Source organism: Schistocerca gregaria, chromosome 4, assembly GCF_023897955.1.
Source record: "Schistocerca gregaria isolate iqSchGreg1 chromosome 4, iqSchGreg1.2, whole genome shotgun sequence".
NCBI lineage: Eukaryota > Metazoa > Arthropoda > Insecta > Orthoptera > Acrididae > Schistocerca > Schistocerca gregaria.
In genome coordinates this window covers 256458821-256472138 of record NC_064923.1, presented here as the reverse complement: position 1 = coordinate 256472138, position 13318 = coordinate 256458821, and the positions used below count along the sequence as shown (strand labels likewise).

Sequence of the window (13318 nt, the reverse complement as noted above, 5' to 3'; positions counted from 1 at the left end):
CAGGCGCACACATCTTCATCTGAATCAAATAAAAGGCCACAAATGTCTTTCTTCAGGGCTCCCACAACACAGAAACCCCATGAGAAGAGATTGGGAATATACGGAGGATGTGTCAGGGCTTTTCATCTAAAAACTTCTGCAGTTTTTTCTAAACAGCTTTGGCAAAATGTGAGCCAAGTAAATTAGACAGAACACTCTGAAAAAAGCTGCTGTTTCCTCAAGTACATTACATAGCTGCTATTTCTCTCCCATTGGTACCCTAATACTTACTTGGTATTTTTAAAATACAATACTTACATCTGTAACAACAGAGGCCTGTTTACGGTGCACTACTACTTGTCACACAGCTTTACAATGAAAGCTATGGTTTGTCATGTAGCTAACAGCTTTCGTGGCCACTCATCTAATGATGAACGTCGGCCGAAGAACCCGAGACAGAAGCGAATAGGCAGTTAGCTAACAGAACTTTTTCAATCTAAAAAATTTAGGTATTCATATGATTTGTAGTAGCTAATGAGGTACACTTTTAATTTTCTTTTGAATTAGTAGATTTTCATTTGATGGGAGCTTGTTACAAGCACTCTGAACTGCAGACACACAGGCTATGTCTACAGTAAAATTGTTTGTGTGTGTTTGATTGCAATAGTATACATCACAACTCAACTGAAACAATGTTTTCTATTTCGTCAGTAAAGAATTTCAAGATCCTTAAAAGGGTCTCTGCAGAACATGTAGTTATCTGCTTTATATAATTTCCTTACTGTTTGCTTCTGCTGGATAAACATTTTATTTACTCATGATGCACTGCTCAGAAGATAATTCTACAAAACAAGAGGAAGCAAAAATATACAAAATCTGACTACTCTTTTGTCTTCAAGTCGACAAAAAGTGAGAGACTTCAAAGGACAAAGCATGCTGAACTGAGCTTTGTGATTAGTTTATCTATGTACTGACTCCATTTTAACTAGTTATACAGGAAGACACACACACAATTTTACACAGTGTGCTCCATATATTGTAGGACTTATCATCTACTTCTGGTATTGGCAATTAATTGTTGCTTGTTTGAAATTAAAATGATAAGTCTTAATGAGATTGAGACTCAGAGCTGTGAACCATTTACCCTATTCAGTTATCATTTGAACCACGTCTGGTATGGTTGAGTTTGGACCCTTGACTGATATACTTCTTAACATTAACAAAAATTATAGTTTCAGAATCATCCTTTAAATACATTGAAAGATCATTTTCATAAGTTAGAAACAAGAATTGATCCAGATACTTAAGGGCCCCCTCATGCCATGTCTCCCTGTTCTGAGGACAGTTTCTTACCTGTGAAACAGTCTGATAGACTGACCCACTGCTTTTTGTTACGATAGTACGAAACCATTTGCAAAAAGTGATGCATCAATGCCATAACACTTTAGTTTACCCAGGGGAATTTTTTAGGTGCAAAACCAGAGGCTTTGACAAATTCACAAAATATATTAAGGATATAATTTTTCCTGTTTAGCTCTGCCGGGACACCATTTGTGACACACTATATGTTGAAGAATACTTATGATAGAAAAGGTAAAGTGACAAGCAGTTAACAAGTTCTGATCAGATGAATGAGTCAGTATTCTAAAAATGTACGCCACTTTCTCAAACACCTGAGGAAGTTGGAATGAGGTAAGTAGGTCAGTAGATTACCTCTAGTTACAACAGAATATTTAAGTCTGTCAGGAAATATGCCGCGAGTCACTGATGGTTTACAAATGTAACTTAAGGGTAGTCCCATCAAATCAGCACGAGACTTTAAAATTCTCATCATAGCAAGCAAATTAATGCCTTTTAGTCACCTGATGAATTTTGTAATCTCCATAGGAATTATAGTTTTTGAAACTAATATCTGTCAGTGCTGCATGTTATACTTGCACAAATATACTGCGCAAATAATCTATATTTAGCAGTTTATTACTGGGAGTAATGTTTGCAGCCGCAGTGAGGAAATAATTTTTTTTTTTAGTGGTCAATTATTTCAAAGTGTCATCATTTCTACAAGATATATTTTCTAGGGGCTTGGTTTCACCCAGATAACATTTTTTTTTCATTTCTTGTTTAATAATGTTCCAAGTGATTTTTGCATTTTATTTTTTGAAGATAGTGCACAAGTTTTGTTTTTCAATAGCAGACTAGAAGCTTTTAGAACACTGACGGTACTGGAGTTTCAAGTCTTAATTACAACTTGACCTCTGAATCTGTTATAGCTCTCTCCTCCTAGCACAAAATACTTTACTCCCAGCAATTACTCTTCCTCCTGCCAATTCTACACTTGTTTTCTATGGGAAAAACTAAAACTCAAAGTGCTGTAGGAATGTGCTCCGATACGCACAACACACATCTATTAACATTCCAGCTATTCTTTCTATTATCTCTTCTCAGACTGCTACCCGCAACAAGCCACCAACTTCACAGGTGTGAACTCGAGGCAACTGCAGCTCAGGTCATCTAGCTTCATGGCCCTGGAGATTGATTAAAACAGTCTGGCATTGACACAACTATGCAGAGTTGTTTTCAACCCAACCTCCAGCAGCTGCCACACAGCAATGCACATACCATAGTAAACTGCACTGAACTGCAGACCCATTTCTCTTCTCAGAAGTCACGTTCCTCCTGAATGTCCCATGTGTATCCTTGCCCCAAACAGGTGTTTAGGGTACTACCCACTCACTCTACAGCCAGTGCACATTCTGGGCTTGTGATGGCCATGCTTAGCAGCCTATCAATCAAAGTTCTCACTCAGCTCTCATGCACATTCCAGACTCGCACCAGCCATGCTTAGTAGCTATCTATCAGAATTCACTGTCAAATCATCATCTCCCAGAATTTCATCTTTGCCGTCTTCGATCTCATGCCTCGCAGGACCTCATCTTCAACTGTCCTTGAACTCACCATCTCCCTGGACCTCACCTTCAAGAGTCCACGAGCACATGCTGGATTGCAATGTCAGTGATACACATCCAGTCAAGAATGTTCTAGTGCAAACAAGTAATGCAAATTTAGGTCCCAATAAATTGTGCTGTGTATATTTTGTTCATTAGAGTAAACAAACATATCATTGCTCATGATTACAACCACTGGGTCATGTTCCCCCCCCCCCCCCCCCCCCCCTCGGTCCCAAATGCAATAGTGGCTATCGGACATTCTTACACTTTTGATGCTTCCTCTTTCCACTTCATAGTGACTCATGGACCCACCAGTTCTGCAATGCAAGCAGAAGTTACAGCTCAGAGTACAACAACAACAACAACAACAACAACAACAACACTCTCAGCATGAGCTGATGCTGAGGATCCTCAAACAGAATGTGAAAGTAGTCCATTCTTACATCATACTGGTGCCAGGCTCGGCACCTGAGAAGAAGCCATGTCCTCCAGTGCCTTCTGACGTCACTCAGGTGTTTTGACAAGTCTCCAGCCACCGCTGCTCCGGCTAAGCCTGTCGCCCCTTGGCCGCAGACACTTGCTGCCATGGTACCCCCCCCCCCCCCCCCCCATTTCTCCCATTCCTTTGGTCTCACTTTCTGCCTCTCTTCCTGCACTCACTGCGCGCACGGATCCAACTGACAGTCAGTAATTCCTGTCTGTACCAGTTCCCCAAGGATTCTCACCTACTGCTCTCTTACCCTTGGTAGAGCCTTCTTTCTCATACTTCGCCAAGGCTCTACCCACATCTCCAGTCCTCCTGGGACCTTCCCCTTCCGGCTGTGGATATCGCATCAAATGTGACACATTCAATGCATCTAACCTCACTCTGTCAGAGACTTCTCAGTGACCTCACTTGCCGATAGTGTGGGTATCAAGTCTTCATCGACGCTCTCCAGCATCCTCACCTAGTGTGGGTATCAAGTTTACATTGGCACGATCCAGCATCCTCACCACACTGTGGCTGTTCTGCTGCCTCATGATTCCATTTGGCAGTTGCTCTCATTTGGTGTTGCAAGTGTCCATCCCAGGAATCACTTCCCCAGCCCAGGGCACCCTCTTCCCTGCAGCTGTCACATGGTCTCCAAGATGGCTCCTCCCCTTCTTTCTTATGGGAGGTGAGTTATTGTTTCCTCTCAGGTTACATATATCGCTAACCACACAGGCACGTTCTGTGGGCTACAGCAACTATGTGATATGTTCATATGGTCTGTTTGCATACATATAATTTACAGCTTCCATTAATTCTCAATTTTACCATTCTGCACTTGAAACCAGTTGTGGAAGTAACCATTGCCCAGATACTTTGGCTTCAAAGTCCTTTTTCCCTGTTGCAACAGCTGTATCACCCCTAAAACTTACTTAAAAAAACATCTATTTAATACTCTCAAATTCTTTTTCTCTCCAATATGTATATTACACTCCAGTTACAAAATGTACACTGCATTTAATAGTTGCTTACAACTTCAAGCTATACAGCATTTTCAATTACAAACTCTCTTGTACATCAGAAGTGCCAAGCAACGATTAACTTCACATCACTGAGACAGCAACAGCAATGTCTCCAACTCCCGGTGGCTCCACGAACCGGAGTATACCAGGTGTACCGGTATGAAATGAGCGTTAAGATACAAATGTGTCGATAGGGAACATTTGTTGTGAATGAGCCTTAATTTTTTGTTTTTATGGTTGGTATGACATCTGTCAAAGTTATTTAGTATACATCAAGTCCTGGAACAAACAACAACATATGTTTTCATCATGTTAACAATGTCGAATTTTGTACCAGAAAGTGATGATTTGCGGAAAGCATTAATTTTTTGTTGTCATTTGAAAAAAAGTGCTGCAGAGTTGCATCGAATGATTGTCGAGGCATATGGTTATCATCCTCTATCAGAAGCAACATGCAAAAGATGGTTTCAACGGTTCAGAAATAATGATTTTGATGTAAGAAATGAAGAACGTGGAAGGCAACCAAAAAAGTTCGAAGACGCCAAATTGCAAGCAATATTAGATGAAGATGATACTTTGAGTCAGAAGTAAATGGCAGCAATGCTAAATGTTGCACAACAAACAATTTCTGACCGTTTGAAAGCTATGGGAAAGATTCAAAAGTGTGGAAAATGGGTGCCACATGAACTGAATGAAAGACAGATGGCAAACCGAAAAACCATTTGTCAAATTTTGCATCGAACTGTTACTGGCTATGGAAAATTGATTTATTTTAAGAATCCAAAAGGGAAAAAACATGGGTTAATCCAGGACAACCATCAACATCGACTGTAAAACCAGACCGATTCGGCAAGAAGACAATGCTCTGTGTTTAGTGGGATAAGAAAGGTGTGGTGTATCATGAGCTTCTAAAACCCTGTGAAACTGTGAATACTAATCACTACAGACAACAATTTGAACTATGCATTGATCTAAAAAAGACTAGAATGGGCCAGAAGACATGGCAAAGTAATTTTTTAAACGATAATGCACCTACACACAAAGCTAAACTGGTTCAGGATATAATCAAAACACTTGGCAGGGAGCTGCTACCCCACCCGCCGTATTCACCAGGCTTGGCCCCTTCCAACTACCATTAGTTTTCATCAATGGGACACGCATTGGCTGAGGAACACTTCGATTCCTACAAAGAAGTCGAAAATTGGGTGTCTGATTGATTTGCTTCAAAAGACAAACATTTCTATTTGCGTGGTGTCCACAAATTTCCAGAAAGGTGGTCAAAATGTATAGAAAGCAATGGTCAGTACTTTGAATAAAATGTTTTTACTTTTCAATTCAAAATTAGTTTTCATTTTCACAAAAAACACTCATTTCATACCGGTACACCTGGTATCACCTAGGCAGGATACCTGCATCATGGAGTAATCGCTCACTGCACAGGCAGCCTCAATGCAACATAACATCACTGTTCATCACCCCCATTCCACAGATATGCTGCGTTCACCACAGCACGTGGTACACGCTCAAAGAATACCAAAAATTCTGCACACAGAAAGCAGGTCACACAAGTCTACTAAAAGAACATGAACATCTTTTTAAAAACTGTGGATATCATTCATTTGGTTGAAAGATCAAAGTAAAACATATTAAGCAATCTGTTACACTTCCACGTCCACTAGCTACATGGCCCTCTGGAGTTCAATGGCAGAAGTATGGCAAAGACACAACCACAACTTTTTATTTTCAACCTAACCTCCAGCAGCCATCACAATACCACAGGGCACCAGCTTCATCTATAGCACCGTGTGTCAGCTTTTTGGACATCTTGTGTTGTTTGAAAATGGTGTCCCTTGACTGCCGATTTGACACTTGGAAATAGAAAAAAGTCGCACAGAGCGATATCTGGTGAATAAGGTGGCTGTGGTAGTACTGAAATTTGTTTTAAGGTTAAAAATTGCTATACTGACAAAGCAGTATGGGACGGTGCATTATCATGATGCAGAGTCCAATTATCAGCAATGTTGGCATGGACACAAAGAACTCTTTTACAGAATCTTTCTAAAAAAATTTTGTAGTAATATTGGTTACCTGTTTGTCCAGGAGACACCCACTCTTTATTAACAATTCCCTTGGAATCATAGAAGCACACAAGAATGCATTTCACTTTTGACTCTGACATGCAAGTTTTTTGGTCTGGGTGATCCCTTTGAGCACCATTGCAAACTTTGGTGTTTTGTCTCTGGATCGAACTGAAAAAACCAAGTTTCATCACCAGTGATAACACATCTAAAAATTTCTGGATTGATTTCAGTTTGCTTTAACAGATCAGCTGCCACATTTTTCCGTGTTTGTCGCTGTTGCGGTGTGACATTTTTGGGGACCATTTTTGCACAACTCTTTCTCATACCAAGATCTTCTGTTATTATTAGACAAACCATTTCTCGAATTATGTTCAGTTCTTCTGCAAATCATTTTCAATGATAATCTTCAATCAGATCGTACAAGTTCAGGCACCCTGGCCAAGTTGACATCCATCCGTGAGGTTGGTCGCCCACTGCAGTCTTCACCTTCAACATTCGTTCTGCCTTCACTAAACATTTTATGCCAACGAAAAACTTGAGCTCTTGACATAACCTGCTCTCCAAAAGCCTTCTGAAGCTTACCGTAAGTTGTTGTTGTGTTTTCACCCAATTTAACGCAAAAAGAAATGGCGTACCATTGCACAATATTATGCGGTTCCATTTCCGTGACGAGACACACAAACACACGTTAACAACTCATGACTGAGCAGTTGCATTGATGTGCCGCTTGGACTAGAAGCAGCTTATAGACCGAGGTCAAAGATATTGTACTTACACAAGCCTGCACTGTTGCCACATCTTGCACAGAAAATCAGTCTCATGACTTTATTGTCGCATCTCGTAATTGTGGGCACTGCTTTTCTTCCATGAAGTCATGTGTCTGCTAATGCCACACCCGTATCCTTGTACCAGGCAGGTATTTAGTGTGCAGCCTGGTTACTTTGCTGCCAATGAACACTCCAGGCTTACTTCAGCTTTGCTTAGCAGCCCACCAATCAGAGTTCTCAATCAGTTCTCGCTCATGCTCTGGGCTTACACCAGTCATACTCTACAGGCCATCAGTCAGCATTTATGCTCAAGCCGTCACCTCGCAGGAGTTCGTCTGTGCCATCCTTGAGTTCATGCCTTGCTGCACCTCATATCTGTTGTCATTGAGCTCATGCCTCACTGGATCTCATCTTCAACTGTCTGCAAGTTCAGCACCTCACAGGACTTCAACATCAATGATAGACTTCCAATCGAGAACATTCCAGTGTGATGTTAGTGTTGACTTTTAGCCAACTAAATAGTGTGGACTCGTGTGTTAAGGAACTGTATTGTTGTATTTTGTTCATTAGATGTAATAAACATATCACTGTACCCGCCTACCTGGGTAGATATGTCGTGGTGTGCATGATGTGAAAAAGGAGTGTGGGGTGCAATTAATGCAAGAATAATTATTAGACCAATCTTTTTACATGAAACAATACATTCTGAGAGGTATGTGAACAATATACTGCATCCTCCCCCCCCCCCCCCCTCCCTCTGAAAACTAACACCTAGTGAAAAGATATGCGGTTATTTCATGCAGTACAATGCAAGACCCACACTGCCAATGGTTCTATGACAGTAATACGAAATGTTTTTGATAAGATAATTGACTGGTCTCCTCTTTCTCCAGATCTAAATCTGTGTAATTTTTATCGTAGGGGAATGTTTAAAAACTAAGTGTATGCAACCAATCCCCACACACTAGCATAGTTGGAAAACAGGTTCAGCTGATCATTTCCCAGATTTTGGAATCCGAAATTCATCAAGTGTTTGCTAATGTGTTCAGATGTCAGGCTGCTCTTACTACAGAGGGGCATTGTTTTGAGCACATACTGTAAATAAAGGTAAGCTTAAGCTAATCTAATGCCTATTTTGTTTATGTTTAATTCAGGGGAAGCACGTGCACAGTCGACTACCGACAGATTAGTATCCAAGAGTCGAGTGCTGCTGTAGCCGGCAGATGCATTGGCGGCAGCCGGTGGCCATTCCAAGTGATTTGTGCAATCCCTCTTAGGCATCTTTCATGAGACACCCTGTATTACAATGATGATATTTTGCACAACTGTTGAGCAAAGATTGCTTATTTTGAATTTTATGCCATTGTCATGCACTGAAAATAACAAGTGTGTCAGTTCTCTGTATGTCCATTTTTTCAGAGATGGTTCAGGACCCATCTGTTCACTAAAGGACATCGAATCAAACACCTTTCAGCCATCTAATGTCCAAACTTATTTTATTTGGTTACCAGTTTCAGCAATTTATTACACCATCTTCAGGCCCCTGACTGACATGTGGGAGGATTCCACCTCAGTTCTGCTCAAAATAGAGGCCACCATTCAAGTACTGGTATCTATAGATTTCTGCTTGCTATAGCAATCACTTCCACCATCACCTGCTAGCCCCCATTTTGGCAGAACTGAGGTGAGACCTTCCTTCCCATCTGTGAGGGGCCTGAAGCTGGCATAGTAAATCACTGAAACTGTTGGCCAAATAAACTAAGTCTGGCCATTAGAGGGCTGAAAGGTATTTGATTTGACACAATGTGTCAGTTTTCTTGCCCCAATCAGCTAGCCTACATATTTATTTTATTGTAAAGAAAATTCTCATTTGTACCCTGTACTCAAATGACTATACTATACAAAAATTTCAAACAATAAATTATTTCAGTCTGGAGTTTTAAAAAAAAAAAAAAAAAAAAAAAGATGCAGTACCATATAAGTCCAAGGTTTTTTGTAGCCTCCGAAATTTCTTTCACAGCTGGTACAATAGGTTTCCGCCTTTGTAGGAATTCCTTAATACTGTGCTGCTTAGGGCGATGGTACGGCAATGACAAACGAGACTGGCGAAGCAATCTCTGTGTTTCGCTGTGAATGTTATCTATTTCACTCTTTGCAGCAGTTTTGGCCTGTGGAAGGATGATTGTGAGCATCATTATTTGAAAAGAGAAATTTACAACTACGAGACTGAACGTGACAAATTTAAAACATTCAATCAAATGACTGAACTACGCCTATCAGTAACATATTACACCACTTAACAATTCAAAACAAACAAAATTAATTGATTCATTGTTGGTGTCTTGCCTTCCGAGATGCTGGTTGTCTGGTTGGTTTCATGGGTTTCTTTAACTTCTGTGAAGAAGAGTGGTCAACATCCGTGGAGGTAGTGGTAGGAAAAATCTCCTTTTCATCCTCGTTGTTACTGCTCCCTCCAGCAGGGCTGCCTCTGATGTATGTAGAATCACCTTCTTTGTTTTCACCGTCATCACTATTATCATCATCTGTGCTTTCAGCATCATATAAATCCTTATTTTGGAACAGTGACTGTATATGGAGGAACATGAATTGAGCAAAATTTATAAAATCAATCTATTACTATTTTCAAAAGTGGTTTCCTTATCAGAGGAACAAGTCGAAACATATATTTAATTAAATACAGCAACAGCAACAAAATCAACAACTAAGACAGCAAATTCTCTCTAACTCCTTCGCAGCTTCTTTAGAACGAGCTAAATACCTCACCTCACCCATGTTACAGTAAGATACATATCAATAACAGTGAAGACTAAAGTAATGGGGAAAAGAGAGAGTGAGATTTTTCTTTAGCCCAATGGTGCAGCTGATTTTGTTTAGCCCAGTGGTGTGGCTAATGGTATAAGCTGAAAGCTGTATTCAGTATCTCACAAATTCATAAAAATACTTTTGTACAATTAACACACTTCTGATGAAATGAAGACTGATATCGTTCAAAGATTTTAACGTAAAAGAATTAAAGTAATATGTTTAGTTACATTACGAGATTACCAATAATAAATGAAAAGAGCCAGTTTGCTTTTGTTCTACAGCAAAGCAAACTAGTGCTTTTCATTTATTATAATGTTGTTCTACCAAGAACCATTTGAAGATTCAGTTAACCAGATCACCAATACCTTAACATCCCACAATAAATCAAACAGGGTAGCTAGAACACTAATATTTAAAAACTGTTACATTTATAAATATCATCATGTGAAGTACCAAATAGGTTTACAGCAATGGAACAGTGTATTGGCACAAACAAACAAAATAAAATTGTGCTTCAGTGTCCTCAGTATGTAACAAAAATTAAGAGAGTGTTATTCTGCCAACATCAATGTCATTAGAATGGAAACAATAACTTGGCTCGTGTCCAGATACTAAATGCACCTAAAATATGAGCTTGGGAGATTGTTTCAGAGATTGACTACTAGCAAAAGAGGATATTTCGAAGCTGGGAGATCAGAAGAGAAATCTGCCTAAAAGTTATATCAGGAACAGTACCAGTCACAGCAGTGTTTCTCTACTGCCCATAGGTTGGCAGCACCTCAATTTCATGTTTTCAACCAATGATATTTTCACATAACCAATGAGATGTAAGGGAAAAAATTAATGAATTTCAAGCACACAGTCACAAATATTTGACCCCTTTTCTTTTCTTCTTTTTCCCCCTCTCTTTTTTCCCAAATATTTAACAAGCTACAAGGTAGGGTAGGGGACCTAAGCTTAAATTGCTGCAAGTGAAATGTGGTTCAGAGAACACAGTAAACTGTTAAGTCCCCCTATAACTGGTTTGGAAGAAGGCAAGAGCATATCACCTCCAAAAGGACCACGCAAAACTGAAGTTACTATTTACAGCAAGCATTACAACGTGTGTTCAAAAAGGAAGGAGACTTTATATTTTTATGAAAAAATATTTATTTACTCATCAATATTCATGCTGTCTTCCTTCAAAGTAATCCCCCTCAGATACAATCCACTCATGCCAAGGCTTCATGCACTCCTTGAAGCACTTCTCGTAAGCACTTTTTGGTACTGCCTTGAGTACTTCCAGCAATGCAGTTTTTATTTCCTCAATCGTTGAAAATCTTCATCCTTTCATAGGTCTCTCCAGTTTTGGGAACAAATCGCAGAGAGACAAATTCGGTGAATTTGGTGGCTGAGGTATGATTGTCATGTTTTTGGCCAAAAAATCTCTCACTAGCAACAATGAATGAACAGGTGCATTGTCATGACGCAAAAGACATGAATTGTTTTTTCACAACTCCAGACATTTTTTGGGTATTGTTTCTCACAAACAGCAGATAATGTCAAGGTAATACTCTTTATTGACTGTACCATCTTGAGGCAAAAATTAATTATGCACTTCGCCACAGTAATTGAAAAAAAGAAAAGAAAAGAAAAAAACAGTGAACAAAACTTTGAAATTTGATCAAACTTGGCATGCTTTTTCGGTTTTGGCTCTCTGTGATGTTTCCATTGGAACGATCGGGCTTTGGTTTCAACGTAATAAACGCAACTCACATTTCGTCACAAGTTATGGCCGTTTTGGGCAAATTAGGGTCATCAGCGATGTCATTCAAGAGCTGCTGAGTGATGCTCATAGAACAGTTCTTCTGATCAAAACAGAAGTTTTGGAACAAACTTCAATGACACATATCTCATGCCCAAAACAATCGAAAAAAATTGCAGGACACAAGCCAATATCCTCAGCAACTTTTCTTACAGTAAGTAACCGATTTTCCAAAACAATTTTCTTCACAGCTTTGACATTATCATCTGTTGCTGATGTGCTGGGGCGTCCAGAGCAAGGTTCGTCATTGGCATCTTCTCAGCCATCTTTTTTTAACTTAGAGCAGACTCACTGTATGCCACTATCAACATGTCAAGTATTTGAGAGTACTTGATTCCACTTTTCACACAAAATTTGATGCACATTCTTTACTCCATTTTTTATAATGATCGAAAATCACCAAGCATACTAAAACACACCTAACCTTTCCATCTCTCAAAGATAAATGAAGTATACTGTACACTTGAAACTGTGAACACATGTTCAGGACATGTGTACCAACATAACAAAAAAAAATATTGATAATCGAATGTATGTTGCCCGCACAATTTGAAAGGCCACCTTACTTTTTTGAACAGCCCTCATACACTGCACCATGCTTAAAATTCAGACAGGCAGGAAGACATCTGACTACTGAAAAACGTCAATGAGGAAAGTTGAAAATCAAACAATGGAAAATCCAGGATTTGATTTTGCCTGACAGCTTTTCTTCAATCCTAACCCTGTGCTGTTTTGCTTTGTAACTACTTTCTTTTGCGTCGCTATACTCAATGAGGAAAGTTGAAAATTTATGTCAGACCTGGACTTGAACCTGGATTTTTCCATATCTCGCAACCGTTCACATTGATCAACTCTGCTATTTCAATATGGTCCCTGACCAATTTTAAATTTCCAACTCATCCACACACTACTGACGTAGTACCCCTCCACATTACCCTTGCTACTCACTGCGATTCGCTGATTCTCATAAGAGTTCGAGAATGTTGTACACCTACACAAAAAGGATCACTGGGTCATCCAGCTCTAGTTATATACATGCAGTGTCTGTTCTTTCGAACATGCCCGAAAGAAGACATTTTTGACCATGCAACCATACATATGAATATGATAAAAAAGTAAATAAAAAAAAATTGCTGCTATTGGGCACGGAAATACATCTATTGGGGAAGTTGAAAATTTGTGCCGAACCAGGACTCTTACCTAGATTTTCCCATCCAAAAAGACAGACAGCACATATATATAGATATAATTAGAGTGGGATGGCCCAATGATTCTTCCTCTGCAGATGAACAACACACTTTAACTCTTACAGTAATCAGCAGATCACTGCAAGTAGTGACGGTAATGGCCAGGGGCACTACATAATAAGCATATGGAAAGTTGAGTCGGTCAGAGACCATGTCTGGTTGACCGAAGCAGTCA

The 13318-nt window shown here is 39.6% G+C and overlaps 1 protein-coding gene across 3 annotated transcripts in view; it reads right to left on the bottom strand.

The window, feature by feature from the left end:
- Positions 1–13318, bottom strand: part of LOC126267032 (claspin-like) — a 166409-nt gene that overhangs the window by 115144 nt on the left and 37947 nt on the right. For all 3 annotated transcript variants that reach the window (XM_049971818.1, XM_049971819.1, XM_049971817.1), the window contains 2 exons: positions 9613–9852; positions 9241–9434 (listed from right to left, as the gene is read on the bottom strand). In XM_049971818.1, the coding sequence (XP_049827775.1) occupies positions 9241–9434; positions 9613–9852 (434 nt within the window). The remainder of the gene's footprint in view (positions 1–9240; positions 9435–9612; positions 9853–13318) is intronic.